This window comes from Urocitellus parryii, chromosome 9 (genome assembly GCF_045843805.1).
Source record: "Urocitellus parryii isolate mUroPar1 chromosome 9, mUroPar1.hap1, whole genome shotgun sequence".
Taxonomy (NCBI): Eukaryota; Metazoa; Chordata; class Mammalia; order Rodentia; family Sciuridae; genus Urocitellus; species Urocitellus parryii.
The window spans coordinates 15,041,493-15,058,016 of NC_135539.1; the positions used below are offsets into that span (position 1 = coordinate 15,041,493).

Sequence of the window (16,524 nt, forward strand, 5' to 3'; positions counted from 1 at the left end):
AGCTAGAATCCAATGACTGACAGCACAGGGCCATCCCAGCTTCAGAGCTCTCTATGGGGTCCACTGTCAGGCCCTGTCATGGTTGTCCTGCAGCCAGACTTCTCCCTCTGCCCACAGGGGTGGGTCCCAAAAGCACTCTCCCACCAAACTCCCTGTGACTTGGAATCTGTCTTCTAAAGACCCCAACCAGCAACAGAGAGTGCCAGAGGTGATCTGAAGGAGTAGATGCCCAGATGAGACATGGGAGCTGGATCACCCAATTTAATGAGGTCCCAGCCCTAAAGAAGCATAGCAGCCTCTGGCACAGGGAAGCGTTAAACTGCAAATGTTTTCCCGGTAGTAAATGGATGGTATACCAGGGGAAGGAAATTTAAGAGCAGGTATCATGTATCAGACATTCATTAGGCTAAGGAATTGGCAGGAAGAGTAATCACCAGGAAGGAAGCAGGTAACTGCGACACATAAGGACAGGAAGCAGGTGACCTGTGGCACCCAGATGATCCAATTAGGTGTTGTAGTCCTTTGTCATATTTTGACAGTAACTAACTGGATAAATACAGCAGCCACAGCAATGAGGGCCTAAAACTTCAGGGCTGGAGGTCTAGGCCACTTGACCACATGAGCCCCCTAGACCATCAGAGGTGCTGGCATGGCGTGAGAGGAATCTTGGGTGAGTCAAAGAGGGAAATGATGAGGATGTTAGTTATGCTTCAAGATGAGCTGCCACATTCCTCCAGGAGTTTCCCAAGAGAAAAGATACCCACCAGAGTCCTGGAGGGGCCACTTTCAGGACTTAAATAAACAAGTCAAAGATGAGAATTGGGATGTTAAAGATAGTAGATATGTTTTCTACTGCAATAGAGCAGTGCTTCTCAAATCTGGGTAGGACATGGACCAACAATGAGTGATGTGATAGGAATTCAAGTAACTGGACAGATATGGCCCATTTTCCTGGGGGGTCAGTTTTATTTGAAGATATAAGGAAATTCTAAAAATTATTATTATGGAGCATAATACAAAATGCTAATGATCTGCTGAACACCATGTGGGCACTGTGGCAGATGCTGATGTGCCACTAGGTCCCCTTCAGGACTAAAGAATTATTCCCCAGTTACTGAAAGAGTTGTAGGTTGACAGATCTCTGCTGTTGGTCTTCTTGAGGAATTGTGCTTGGCTGCAGAGAGCCACCTTCCCTAAGGTCACACCCCATTCCTGGGGTAACTAGCTAATCCAGTGATTGACTGGTCAGTGCTAAGAATGTAAAGGCTTGGCCTCTTTATCCCAACTCAGCAACTTGAAATTGCCATGTCAGCTTCAGAGCTCCCCTCTGAGTCTGCCAAAGTCTCTTCTGACTCCCTGACTTCTGTGTCCAATCCTGCCTCCCTTCCTTCTCTCACAGGAGTTGATCTGAGAGCATTCACCAATAAATTTCCTGCACACTGATCAATAATCCCTTGCCTCTGAGTCAGCTCCAGAGGAATCAATGTAGGAGACAAACCATGATCTGAGCCCTGACCAAGCTGTTAACCTCTGGATTTGGCTCTTTGGTCTTCTTTAATCCCAGAAACCCCCTGATATATACATGTGGTGTGTTCTCCACATTCTTGGCCCACACAGTAAACTTGATCCCTAGGAGGAAGTGTGTTCTTTATTCTGTCAGGCCAAAGATACTCCTTAAAATGAAGAGTGATGACACCAGCCTCCCTTCCACAGCTTTCCCAAGGTCCCATCTGGATTCAGCCTCTTCTGCGCTGAGGCCTGTCATCAATCACAATCAAGCACATCACATCCATGGCTCCTTAACAGCCACAGTATGGCTATTTATGTCTTTGGGCTTCTAGCAGAGCTCTCCCTGTGAGCCTTCTATGTTCTTCTGGATCCCCAAGGACTTTCTGCCATAAAGAGCCTCGTTGCTCATCTCTGATTAGAAGAGTCCCAGCTGTTTTCTTAGGTGTGGGTGAGAGGATAGGATGCTTCTATCGCTAAGGCAGTGACTCTGGGTGTCTGTCTGGTTAGACAGGGGAAAAAGGCCAGGAGAGGTGACATGGCTTTCCCAAGTTCAAGTCAGTAGCAGGACTGGAACTAAATATGCATATCACTCCTCCCAAACCTCTCAGGTTTGTCTCTACTAAAATCTAGAGAAGGGAACTGCTTTGTGCTGTAAATCTCAGCGGCTTGGGACTCTGAATTACCAGTTATTCTGGAAGTCAAGAATATGATGTGGAACCCAAATCAGGGATTAAGGGAAACTCTGTAAATAGCATATTTGGCCCCTACTAATCCCACCAACAGGAAGGCATGGGTCACTATGATCTATAATGCAAAGCAGAGTTGTGCAGCAGGAGTGTGCAGGGCCTGCATGATGATGTATAGCCATTCATCTGAGTAAAAGGTTTAAAAAAATTTTTTTTAACTCAGTGCTGGTTATTTTGTGCTTTCCTCTGATATCTAGAACCTTCTGTGGAGGGATAAATGCAGGAGGGTCTGGGAAGTGCTGCCACAGTAAAAGGAAGATTTACACCTGTATTTTTTAGTTATAGATGGACACAATACCTTTATTTAATTTATTTATTTCTATGTGGTTTTGAGGATCAAACCCAGTGCCTCACACATGCTAGGCAAGTGCTCTACCACTAAGCCACAACCCCAGCCCCTACACCTGTATTTTTTAAACAAAAGAATCAAGTCACTATCATTCTACTCAATCAGAATAGTTGCAAACTGTTTAACATTCCAATGTAGGATTCTCACTAGCAGGCCAGTGGTGAACATCAGTGGATATTATTCCAGAACCTAGTTCTGCATAGTTAGGGTTTTTCATCTATTAATAGGCAATCAAAACACTTGACAAGAAGCCAAAAACATGACTCCCTCAAATTTCTATAGTACTTAAAAAAGAAAAGACCTACTGCAACAATATATTGACTACAGTCATGTATAACTAGTTAGAACAAATAAAAAATTCTTTGAAAAAATAATGATATTGATATGCATTAAATTTAGATCTTTGGAACATATAAATTATCTTGTGTCAATTTCTATGGCAGAGAAAATTACATTATATATTTTTTTTCAAAGTTCTTCTCCCAAGAGACCAGTGTTTGGACAGGAAAGTCTTTAGCAATCAAATCTTTTCTTCCCTAATCTATGTTGTGCCATGGATAACTGCACATTTTTTGCAATGCTGTTGAATCTGGTGGAATTTGAAACCTGCTGAGTTTTGTGGACAGGTAGGCCTTCCAAAAATAGAGACAGATGTCACTCTTCTAGGTCTTTCTAGAGATGACCTAGGTGGCATTTAAGGAGAAAACAAGTGTCCTGTCATTATTTGCTGCATGGAGTCCTACCCAGGATACAGAGAGTGGGATCTAAAGTCAGAGTTAGTGTCACTTAATCCAGAAGTCATGGAAGGAAAATCAAAAACAAAAACCCTCCAGCAGATAACAAAATCATAGATGGCTAGATCATCTGTATTGCTAACTAAATTATGCAAATGTCTTATTTTTTTCTTGTTTATCCATTCAGCCTAGGATTCTCCTTACATCCCAACTCAGTAAATAGTATCTATCATCAAACTTGGTTGCTCAGGCCAAAAGCCTGGAGTCATTCCTGAGTTCTGTCTTTCAACTCCTTCCACATTATCAGCAAGTCCTTCCCTCTATCTACAAAACACCCAAATACGTCAAAATTTTTTCCACCTAGAATACTGTTACCCAAAACCACAGTTATCTTTCCTGGACTACTTTGTCTCTTATGTCGTGTCTCTGCTTTCATTTTTGCCCCTTCCCCCTACAATCTACACTACGTACCTTTACAGATTAAAATCATGTCACCCTCCAGTGTCTTCCCATTGCTCTTGAAACAAAATCCAAATGCTTTACTATGGACCCCGAAGCCTTTCATCTAGATTCTGCCTGCTGCTTCTCACACCACTCCCTAAACCCACAGGCCATTTTGCAGGTCCTTGAATGTGTCAGTCTCTTCTCTGTGGCCTCCCCTAATGGTCTGGTCTTTGCACTTGCTGTTGCCTTTGTCTAGGACAGTCTTCATAAGATCAGCCTTTATGATCCTAGTTAAGTCTCAGCGAAAATAAATGTATCCCTTCCTCTTCATCATTAAGTATCACCAACCTGACCCTCATTAAGTTCATAAATCAGCACCTGAAATTTTGTTTTAAAGATGGGCTTTCAGCTTGTCTTTGCCCACCCGCACGTCAGTACCCTCGGCATCTATAGTGCCTGACGCACGCACAGTAGGTGTCAAGAGCTATTTCCCACACGGGCCAATCCCGGGAGCTGACGGCCACGGAGCTGGTAACGATAGCACAAGGTGACAAGGACCGTGCGGGGCCCGCCTCCTGCTAGAAGCGGGCGGCTACCCCTTGCGCTCATCCCAGTGGCCTTAGGAAAGCTTAGGGACCGGAGCATTCGGCATCCAGTCTTTAACGACGACGACAGCGTCGTTCCTGGGAAGAAAGTCGAGAGGCGGCGCGGCCAGCTGGAAAGCCCCGGAGCGGGGCAAGGGCTGGACGAGCGTCGGGTCCAGGTCCAGGGCAGCGCGGCAGGGTCGGCGGTCACAAGCCGCGGCTGGTCCTGCCGGCGCCGCGGCTTCGCTTCCGGGTGAGGGGCGGGCGGGCCGAGCAGTTCCGGGGCGGGCGGCGGCTGCTGGTCCCGGGCGCGCGGAGGGCGCGAGCGGCGCGCGGGGGCCGAGGGGGCGCGAGGCGGCGGCGCGGGGACTCCGGGCCCCGGCGGCGGCCCATGGGGCGGGAGGCCTGAGGCCGCGGCCTGCCCGGGGCTCGGGGGGTGGGGGGAGCGGGGCGGGGAGATGGATAAACTGACCATCATCTCAGGATGTCTCTTTCTGGCCGCCGATATCTTCGCCATCGCCAGCATCGCCAACCCCGACTGGATCAACACCGGGGAGTCGGCGGGTGAGCGGCGGGCTCGCGGGGCCGCGCTGGGGCTTGGCGGAGGCGGAGGGCGGCGCGGGGACCCGGGCTGAGGGGGACAGGCAGCCGGAGCGGCGCGGGCGGGGGCCGGCCTGGGGGGAGGCAGGCGGAGCGGAGCGGAGAGCCGGGCCGCGGAGCCGGGCGCGAGGGGAGGGGACGGAGACCCGGCTGCCTGCGGTACCCCCGGCCTGTGCAAAAAGTGGCCGAGGAGACCCGGGCAGGGCTGACGCCCGGCACCGGGGAAGAAGCGGGTGCAGGGAGGATTCTAAAAAGAGGGGGGAAAAGTCAAGGTGGGAGACTGGAGGAAACTGAGAGAGAATTAGAATCCAGGCGGAGAGGCTGGGGCGGGAGCGGGGCAGCGGGTGGGGAGAGCTGCGGGGCGAGGCAGCCGGAACGACCCTGGACCCCCACCCTGGCTCCCCGAGGAAGCTGCACCCGGGAAGCGGTGCCCCCGCGGCGGTGCCGGGAGAGCCTCATGAGGGGGGCAGGTCGGGTGGAGGAGGTTGAGGATCTCAGACCCCCGTCCCCAGCCCATCCCCTGCCCTTTTGGCGGGGCTGGAGACACTGGTGGCTTCCAGTTTTTCCTTTGAAATGTAAGTGATTATAATTTTGCTTTATTTTAGGCCCGGGAGCTATAATGATACTAATAATAAACTTCATTTTATGGAGCATCTTTCATTCCAGCGCATCACAAAAACACTGTAGAGGTCTTAATAGTAGTTACAAAATTAAATAACACATTAGAGTTGCAGGCAGCCCAGCAGCAGTAGCAGCGGCTGCTGTGACGCCACGGAGCTGTAGACTGGAGAGGCAAGGTGCTGCCCTCCAGGAAAGAGGCGGGTATCTCAGGTGAATGTGCTGGCAAGATTTTTCTCAGCTTGTTCATCCCTTCTCCCTCCTCATCTCTCTCCCTTCCTGTAGACCTGTGAGACTCAACCTTTAATTAATGTAAACAGGTGTCAGGAATTAAGGAATGAGTCTGGTTTTTTTTTTGTTTGTTTGTTTGTTTTTAACTGCTTATCCAGTGCAGGCAAAGGGAATATTGAGGATTGGGAATGTCAAGCTCCTTGCATGAACAGTTTGCTACAAAAAATGTAACACTATGCTGTCAAACTTAGTTCTTAAGTATTACTTATGGTTCTGTATTTATCCTGCAATATTTTTAGCTCTTAAAAAAAAAAAAAAAAGAAGCTGTAGCTGGGGCATTTGTTGCTTCTTCCTCCCTTCCTTCGCTCCCCTGATCTAGACCTAGTGACACAAAATCGTGCTGTCACATTTACTGGTTATTAAAATTACACTAAAGAATTCTGCTACTTTTCTTGGCTGTGGAGTTTTAGCAGAGCTTTTCATTGTAAAGCCTATAAGAAAGTATCAGGATGGTTTAGAATTTGGTGCAACTGTTTATGAAAGTGTTGGTGATTCCAGACAGTTTGTGCAATTATATGTGTGACATCCTGCTCATTACCATTGTTGTTTTTAATCCTAATTATATATGTAGTGACTCCTTTTAAGAAACTTTATTTGGGGCTTTACAGACTTAGAGACAATGAATTTTCACTGTCTTTAACAGAGGGATCCTTTTTGTAAAGGAGTATTATGGGAAATCTTGATAGACTAAATGTCCCTGGGACTGTTATAATTGAGAGAGGAAAGTATTACTATATAGGAGAAGAAAGAAGTAATGGTATAATATTCTTGAGAGAAGATGGAACATAGCAAACTTCTCTTTCATTCAAAAGAAAGCAAGGGCAGGATGAGTTCAACTCTTTCAGATTTGGAGGCAAAGTCATTGACTGTAAATTGCCAGACATAGGAGAGATGATAGTTCAAGGTTTGAAGGAAGTAGAAGGTTCAAAAAAAAAGTTGCAGAAAGAGCATGCCAACGTAGTAGGATTGTATGGCTGCCTTGTGGAAGCTGGTAGTGAGGAACATACTGTGTGATAACCTGTTTGTTATACTGACTTTTCTAGTAGTGCTCAGCTACTTTGGTACCAGTGTAGCTGAAGTAGGTTAATTTTCTAGATGTTCTTGGGAATAAGGAAACATCGAGAGTACTAATGTGAGATCCTGTAGAAAGTGTCATTGAAGGTTAGGGTTTGCCAGATATATACAATAAAACGACAAAGCAATCAAGATGTATAGTATTGGACAAAGTATCTTTGTATACACACATGCACCCGATTGATCCCAGGGCAATTTAACATGGAGCTACATCCCCAGGACCCCCCCCCCTTTTAATTAATTAATTAATTAATTTTTAAGAGAAAGTCTCCCGAAATTGCTGAGGGAATTCAGCAGTCTCAGAGTTCAGTCTCCCTAGTAGCTGGGATTACAGGTGTGTGCCACCATGCCCTGCTGTTGGCCAAAGTATCTTTGTAATGATGGCTTATGAAAGCTCCGCTGGATAAAAAGCAGAAGTAAATAAAGGGTTGGCCAGTCAAGTAGCAGATGGTTTATAGTCAATGGAACAGTGGACCCAATAATACTGAGGACCAGTCTGGGTGGAAATAATTGTATGGCAAAGTAGCATGACAGGGGATTGTGGGCATAAGCTCCACAGTGTAACAGTGAGAGTGTGCGGCTGAAATGGAGTAGTGGATATGATTTTTTTTTTTCTTAACAATTTTTCTTGCCATCTCTACCCTTCAGTTAGATATTCTGTGGCTTAAAAGGGGAATAATAAGGTGGGCGTGGTGGTACATGCCCATGAATCTGGTAGCTTGGAATCTTGATATGTGAATTCGATAATATGTTCTTTTCATTGTTGTACTCTTGTGCTGTGATAAGATGCACTTGAACTTTTCCTAGTATTTGCTTTAGCACTCATGTTCAACTTTACCTGAGCAGACAGATGCAGTCTTGAGTTAAAAATAAAAACAAAAAACAGTGGAGTGGTGCACGCCTGTAATCCCAGTGGCCTGGGAGTCTGAGGCAGGAGGATTGCCAACCTCAGCAACTCAGTGAGACCCTGTCTCTAAATAAAATACAAAAAGAGGGCTGGGGATGTGACTGTACCCCCTGGTTCAATAGCAGGCACCAAATACCAAAAAAATAAATAAATAAAGTGCAAAGTTATTTTTCCAAATCAATGAAATAATTACAAGATGTTTTAATAAGGTCTCTCTGAGGTAATAGAACCACTGTCGTGTCATCATCTGCCTATCTGCCCCTCCCATTCCCACCTCCCAATCCCATACTGGGGATTGAAACTGGGGTTCTCTACCACTTAGCTACATCCCTGGCCATTTTTTGTTTTTTATATTCGAGACAGTGTCTTGCTCAGTTGCTCAGGCTGGCCTCCAATGATCCTTCTGTCTCAGTCTTCTAAGTAGCCGGAATTACAGGCATGTGCCACTGTGCCAGGCTAGGACCAGCTTTATTCTAGGGTCTGCACAAAAGTGAATTTACCTGGCAGCAAAAGTTAATGTGTTCCCTTTGGTGTACCGGATTCATTCTATAAAAGTTTCGGTTAATTCTTGGGATTTAAAAGGTTCTGTTTATGTAATTTTGAAAACCACTGCAGTGAACTATTTAAGGGAAATTTCAGGACTCAAATCCTAACTTCATCGATTACCAGTACTGTACTTTAGTTCAAATTCCTTAGCCTCTCCATCTCAATTTTCTCCTCTGTAAAACAGGGATAAAAATAATAGCCATCTCATTGTTTTGTGGTGATTAACCTCACTAATCCATGTAAAACATTTAGAAAGTGCCTGGCACATAGCAAGTGCTCAATAAAAGATATTGTTGTTCTAGTTTATAAGAACAGGTGTCAGAATCCCAGTTTTGTAGTTAGAGCCCTGGACTTGTTACTGTAAGAAATGACATCTCTTTATTAGGTGCTCTTGGATATAAAGAAACATCAAGAATAATACATCCAGACTTAGAGCAAGTTAAATGTTTACCCTCTTGGCTTTGAATTTTATTCATCACTCCTGTACAGTTTCTCTTCTTCTAGTGTTTCATTTCTGCACTCTAATCTGTTCCTCAGCTTTTGCTTAAACTACCCCAGAAGGAAATGAAATATAAAATGGCAAAAACTGGATCAAATAACTTCCTAAAATCACAACTGATAAACTATATTACCATAAGATTATGGGCCATACCTTGGATGCTCACAGTTTTTAGTTTTAATTTTAGTGGTCCAGATCCAGAGAAAATGTTTCTTTTTCTTTTTGTCTGTTTGGGACAACATTTTCTTCTTGTTCTAATAGCTTGTGGATTATGTAGCAACTTTTTTTTTGAGTGGGGTACTGGGGGCTGAACTCAGGGGCACTGGACCACATCTCCAGTCCTATTTTGTATGTTATTTAGAGACAGGCTCTTACTGAGTTGGTTAGCGCCTTACTTTTGCTGAGGCAGACTTTAAACTTTCGATCCTCCTGTCTCAGCCTCCAGAGCTGCTGGGATTACAGATGTGTGCCACCACACTGGCTGTGTAGAAACTTTCCTTTTTTTGTAGTGCCTTATAGTTTTGAAGTGCTTTGACATTCATTACTTGATTTGATCCCTTAGGCTTTTTCTATCTGGCTGATGTGAAATAGTCATTTCCACATTTTCTCCACATTTCAATACTTTGCACTTGAGATTTGAGTTTCAATGTGTCAAAGTCTCCCTTCAAGAAGATTTCAGGGCTGGGGTTATAGCTGAGTTATAATGTACTTGCCGTAATATGAACAAGGTCCTGATTTCTGTCCCCAGCACTGCAGAAAAGAAAACTTTTTGCCTAAGTATTACCTATATCTTAATTATGTACAACTTTTATTTATCCTACCGAGGTTTAAATTCCTCAGTGGGTGGAATTTTTGTTAGATTATAGAAGAGGGAAGGGAAAATTTAGGTTTCAGTCTTAAACGATAGCTTTTGCTTTGTAAAAGTTTCTTAAACCTCACTGTCATTCTTTAAAGAGACAAAGCCTTTGTGGGAAAAAAAAAAGAGATCATTTATTTAATTTTAGCAAGATCAACAGTTAAGCAAGTTGTTCTGATTCACAGATCCCTTTATTAAAGGCATCATCTCTTTAGCAAAGACTTTAGTGACCATTTAGGATTATACCAGCCTAACTATCATTCTAAATGGATTTGCATAGGGGTTTTTATGAAGATTTCTAGATGTTTCTCAAAAGCCTCTTTCATGTGCAGGAAAGAACTTCTCCCTTGTATCTAATCAGAATTTCTCTAGAATGGTTATGTAAGTTAAAGTTAGTATATTCATACCTAAAAATATTTTCATTCTTGTTCTTTCTTTTTTAATTTGTTTAAATGGAATGTTGGTATTTAAGGCATCCCAAAAACTGGCACCTTCTTCCCTGCTTGTATTTTGAACCAGTTGAAGAAAAAAAAAAAGAATGAATAAATAGGAGCTAAATTATTTTATTACTGGTAAAGAGGATATTGGAGAATGTGACTTATATTTGGGAACCAGCAACTTCTTACTACTACTGGACCTCTGAATTGAACAGATTTAACTAATGAGAAAGATTAAGGCATCTGAATTTTTTGTGTTTCTCTTTTGTATTATCTGTTTACATATGCCCTGCCTTTTTCCAAAAAGAAATTTAAGGCAACATGATGTGTCTGTAGTTGACTATTCCTGAAACCCAGCTGGATCCAATCTGGGCAGAGAGACTACACAATTGTAGTGGTAATGTGAACTTAATGGGACACCTGTAAGTACCAAATCCAAGGAGTGCATCAGGTTGAAAGGTTTTCTAAGTGATAGGCAGCCTAGCATAGTAGAAAGGATGCACAGGTTTTGGTTAAGTCCCAGTGTCACTATTAGCCAGGTAATTGATCTTGGAGGTTTTTTTGTTAATAAAAATTACCTCATTCAGAACTGATTAAGACTTCTTTTAGCACCGTTAGTTGTTGTGCAGGTTTAGACCCCAACTTTCTTTTCTGTTCTATAGGTTAAAGAGTATTAACCACAGTACCACAGTGGATTATAGAAATCACTTAGTTCAGAAGTTATTTTTAAAGGAATATATCTAAGAGCTGGTAGCTGTAAAGTTATTATCTATTTATTTTTTTTGGTAGTGGGGATTGAACCCAGGGGTGCTTAACCACTGAGCCAGCTCTCCAGCCCTTTTTTATATTTTATTTAGAGACAGGGTCTTGCTGAGTTGCTGAGACTGGCTTTAAATTCATGATCCTCCTGTCTCAGCCTCTCTAACCTCTGGGATTACAGATGTGTGCCACTATACCCGGCCTATAAAGCTTTGTAGTTGGAGTATTAAGAGTCAGTTGTGTCATTTCAAATTCTGAAAATTAAGTTTTAAATAGGTGAGATATTTCTTTCTTTATAGAAATCTGGCAAATAGTATAACTGAAAATTAAGTTTTAATTTATGGAATAAAATTTCTTCTAGTTACCATTAGCTTTTATAATACAATTTGTGAATTTGTTTTTCCTATATCTCTTTTATACTCATACTTAAGCAGTGGGCCATCTTGCATAATCTTATAGGGGAAATCTGGACACATAATGAAGTGCTACTGTTTATGAAATTGTTATCATTACGTTATAAGTAATAGCTTAAGCAACCTGAATAGATAATTATTTATATACTGACCTTATTTGATATCCTCCTTTAAGTACACCGGGAGATTAGGCTGTACTGTAACAACAGTGACAGCATGTAGATATAAATTTCATATTTACTGCTTTATCTGTGGTGGTTTATGTAAGCTTGACATATCTTTTTGGTTGTCATAATGTTTTCAAGCTCTAAAGCTACATGTTTTCCAAATGCTTTCTAGAATTCCTTGCCCAACAAATAACTAGCTCCTAAAAAGTTTAATGATTACAAACCTGCTCACTTGGTAACAGTAGATTGAGAGTAGTGGCTATTTCATCCTTTATTGACTATAGATTTATTAAAGTTCCTGGATCCAAATCACTTTTCAGTATTATATCTATGTAAACGTTACTATGTATTCTCTTGTTAATTGTAAATTGTACAGAGGAGAATCCTTGCCAGAAACTCAGCAAGTAAAATGTGATGTTCCTTTGAGATTTGTTTTGGAGTTGACAAAATAATAAGCATATGAGTTTGGGTGTTGGTATCAGTGATACATGTATTACTGAGTATGTTCCACCCAGCATGTACAGTTGCTTACAGGAAGTTTTCATGTATGCTCACATTGTTTTTTTTTTTTCTTTCTTTCTTTTTTTCTGTAGTGGGGACTGAACCCAGGGGAACTCTACCACTGAGCTATATCCCACCCCCTTTTGTTTTCTTTTTCTGTGTGTGTGTATTGGGGATTGAACCTAGAGGCATTCTATTAGTAAGATACATCATCAGCCTTTTTATTTTTCATTTTGAGACAGGGTCTCTAAATTGCCCAAGCTGGCCTTGAACTTATGAACTTTCTGCCACAGCCTCCTGAGTAGCTGGGATTATAGTTGTGCACTCCCACCCTGGCTTCAATTCAGTTTTGAAGCAAACCATTTCTCTAAGTCACCACTAAACTTATTTATTTTTAATTAGAATAAGGCTGTACTGTTGTATGTCTCTTTATACTAGTTTTGCTATAAATAAAATGTCACATTTGGCATCTGGACACTTGCTATTGTATATATTGAGCAAAAAGGCAGCTGTTGACTTTTAATATAGATCTGTTAACTAAGGACCATATCCTACTGTATAGTTAGAGATTAAATAGGAATAAAGAAAATGCAGTTGGGTGAATCAAGTAAAAAATGGTAGAACAAGCCGGGTGCTGTGGCACATGCCTATAATCCCACCGGCTTGGGAGGCTAAGACAAGAGAATCATGAGTTCAAATCCAGCCTCAGCAAAAAGCAAGGTGCTAAGCAACTCATTGAGACCCGGTCTCTAAGTAAAATATAAAATAGGACTGGGGATATGGCTCAGTGGTCGAATGCCCCTGAGTTTAATCCCCAGTAAACACTCCCCCCCCCCAAAAAAAATGGTAGAACAAAATTTTACAAGCCCTCCCTTTTGCATTATATTCATGGTAAGTTGTTTACCTGGAACATTATTGGGTCTGCTTTCAGCTATGGTAGTAGAAATTATTTTCAAAAATAGGCCATATTCAGATCAGTTCTATTGACTATTTACCAATTCTTAGACTATCAAAAATGTAATCATTTGATAAAGTACCATCATTGTCTGGGGATGTAGCTCAATGGTAGTGTTTACTTAGTATGCATAAGGCACTGGTTGATCTCCAGTACCATCCCAAAATAAATAAATAAAATACCAAAGTTTTGATAATACCATGAATATATCTTCCCATGGATATTTCCCAAACCACTGGATTTCATTCCACTTACAACTAATGCATTTGAAGTATTTATGCTCTATGTGGAACTCGTACTGGATATTCAGTGGGTTAGTTATTTATTTTTGAGACAAGATCTCACTAATTTGTTGAGGTTAACCTTGAACTTGTGTGCTCCTCCTGCCTCAGCTTCTTGTGTTTCTGAGGTTACAGATATGTACCACCATACCTGACCAGGTGATACATTTAATAATGAGTATTTAAATAATTAGGAAGTTTTGGGAAGTACTTGTCCTTAAAAGCAGATTGATAGTAAAAGCAGATAGAAAACAGGGAAGTTTCTATTCCAGTTCATTTCTCTATATTGCTGCTAAGTTTATTTTTCTAAAGAACAAATATAATAATACTTATGTATCTTTTACTTTGTTACATACTGTTCTAGACACTTTACAGAAGTTTACTACTTTCCTCCCCACATCATTCCTGTATACAAGCTGTTATCAGCCCTATAGAGTTGAGGAGAAGTTAATTAACTTGCCCAAGGTCACAGAGCTGATCCTGGCTCTTGACCACTGCATGTGCTTACAGGAGAAAACTTCAGTGCCTCTTCTGCTTCCACGGAACAAAAAGCACTCAAAGATGATCACAGTATGACTCTAATTTACCTTTCCAAACTCAGATCCACTTTTTTCTCCTGTAAAGACCTACATTCTTAGCCCCTCTTAGTCTATTTCTGAGGTACAACTTCTGTTCTCATCTCTAAGTCCTCTTATGTTTTATTCTCAGCGTGAAGTGCCTTCTCACTAATTCCAGTCCATATTTCATCAACATCCTATCCATCTTCCAAGTGGATTTTAACTGCAGTCTTCATAAAAATCTTTTTTGGTCCCCTACCTGAAGTGATTTTTCACACTTTGTGGGAGCACATTTATATCATGGTTATTTGAGTGTTACTTGCCCTATTTTCTGGTATAGACTTTTAAAATTCCTTGAGAAGAAGGAATATGATCTATTGATCTTTGATTTTGGTAGTATTCAGCCTTAGCTTGAAATGTTACAGTTGCCACAAAAGTTTTTAACGGGGACTGTGGAATATGATTGGAAGTTTTGGAGAGTGGGGTAACTGTAAAAATAAGGGATTTGGTTATATATTATCAAATTAATGTTTAGTAGCTACATGTCCACAAAATTCAGTCTCTTTTTTTGAGAAGTAACTGTTGGTTTTCATTTGGAAAATAAGATACCATAAACTCATTCCCAACTTTTAGAAAATATTATAAAAGGAGAGTTAATTTGTAGGTTAACTGGTTGATTATTTGGGTCAGTAAAGAAGTTAGGCTAGGGGCTGGAGTTGAAGCTCAATAGTGGAGCACTTGCCTCACAAGTGTGAGGCACTGGGTTCAATTCTAGCACCACATAAAAAACAAATAAAGGCATTGAATCCATATACAACTAAAAAAAATTTTTTTTAAAGCTGGGGCGGGGGAAGTGCTAGAATTGGGCTCAGCAGTAGAGTGCCCTAGCATGTTCGAGGCCCTGGGTTCCATCCTCAGCACCACAAAAAAATAAATAAAATAAAGATATTGTGTCCAACTACAACTAAAAATAAATATTAAAAGAAGTTAGGCTAGTCAGTAAGACCACCTTGTAGCTATTTACTTCTATAATAAAACTAAAATAGTAGAAAGCAGAACAATTGCTTTATTTTGTGATTTTATTTATTTATTTAAATTTTGGAGGGATCAGGGATTGAACTCTGGATTACTCAACCACTGAGCCACATTCCCAGCCCTATTTTGTATTTTATTTAGAGACAGGATCTCACTGAGTTTCTTAGTACCTCACTTTTGCTGAGGCTACCTTTGAACTTGCCTTCTTCCTGCCTCAGCCTCCTGAGCCACTGGGATTATAGGCATGTGCCACCATGCCCAGCTTGGTATTTTGAAAAGATAAAAAGAAGTAAGAAAATGTAGTTTATTTCCCTTTAATTTATTGTTCTTTAACTTGTCATTTGACTTCAAAGCTTAAAACATTTCTTCTGTGTGATATAGGTACTTCACTGGGATTCTTCTGACATTTGTCAACAATATTTGGGTTGTATTTCTGATTTACAAATTGCCTTATCAGAGGAGGAAACAAGAGGAATTATGGAGAATGTTTATTTAAGAGATTTCGGGAGGTAGAGTTAACACAGTGGAGCTGAGGAGGGCATCTGTGTTTGTGGCAGGTGGAGGAGATTAGCAACTACTGATGAGTAAAAGGTCTCCCATGGGAGGCAAGGTGATGAGAGGGAAGTGGCTGGAGCATGGTCCTCATTGGTAGCCATGAGATGGGCTACTAGACTGGGCTAGTATTGTTACTATTTGTTGAGGGGGGCTGTGGCTAGAAAGAGTAAGGAGAAAGCAATATTTTATATACCAGTTTGGTTATGATATGAGGTAAATTGACTTATTTATTTATTTATTTGGAAGAATGCCTATAAAGAATTTGGGCTCTAATTCTGGCTTGGGTGTAGATAATTTTGTTGGTACCTGAAAAATTACCAAAATACTTATTATTTTCTCCAACTGGAAAGTAGTTCCTGTCTCTCCTTCATCCTCTGAATGCCATCACTTAATGTGATATAGATGTATATGTGATATTGAATTCTGGGGAAAATTTCATGCAGAAAGAGTTCAAAAGAGTATAGGAGTGGAGCAGGGCACAGTGGTGCACACCTGTAATCCCAGTGGCTCAGGAGGCTGAGGCAGGAGGATCAAGAGTTGAAAACCAGCCTTGGCAAAAGCGAGGCACTAAGCAACTCAGTGAGACTCTGTATGTAAATAAAATACAAAATATGGCTGGGGATGTGGCTCAGTGGTCAAGTGCCCCTGAGTTCAATCCCTGTTACTGCTGCCCACCCCCCCCCCAAAAAAAAAGGGATTGAAGTCAGAACTTCTGACTGATGTTTACCAACTGTTTGGGTTTGGGCTTGTTACTAGGCCTCTTGAGTTTTATTTTTTGCATCTGTAAATGGGGTTGATAACTTCTTACCTTGAAAGGTGGATGTAAGAATTAAAGTTAATATATCTGAAACACCTATCACAACACAGGTACATATCATACCTTCTTGTTGACCACTTCAACGGATTGCTCTCTTATCACATATGATACACAGAATGTAAATATTACAATTGATTGTTTACCTACCTTACAATCACTAAAAGCAATCTGATGTTTTTAAACTAAGATATATCATTGTGGTATATGCCTGGTTGCCTGCTTCATTTTTACCACATACACTGTAACAGTGCCCCTGAGGCTTAAATTGATGCCTTTTCCCACCATGCACT

The 16,524-nt window shown here is 41.5% G+C and overlaps 1 protein-coding gene across 2 annotated transcripts in view; it reads left to right on the forward strand.

Moving 5' to 3' along the window:
• Positions 1 to 4,823: 4,823 nt before the first annotated feature.
• The window catches only part of Mosmo (modulator of smoothened), a 57,660-nt gene continuing 45,959 nt past the window's right edge, over positions 4,824 to 16,524 (forward strand). Inside the window, exon 1 of one of the 2 annotated variants that reach the window (XM_026392129.2) lies at positions 4,824 to 4,930. In XM_026392129.2, the coding sequence (XP_026247914.1) occupies positions 4,825 to 4,930 (106 nt within the window). In that variant the 5' untranslated portion in view covers position 4,824. The remainder of the gene's footprint in view (positions 4,931 to 16,524) is intronic. The other variant, XR_003301095.2, reaches the window with a different exon arrangement.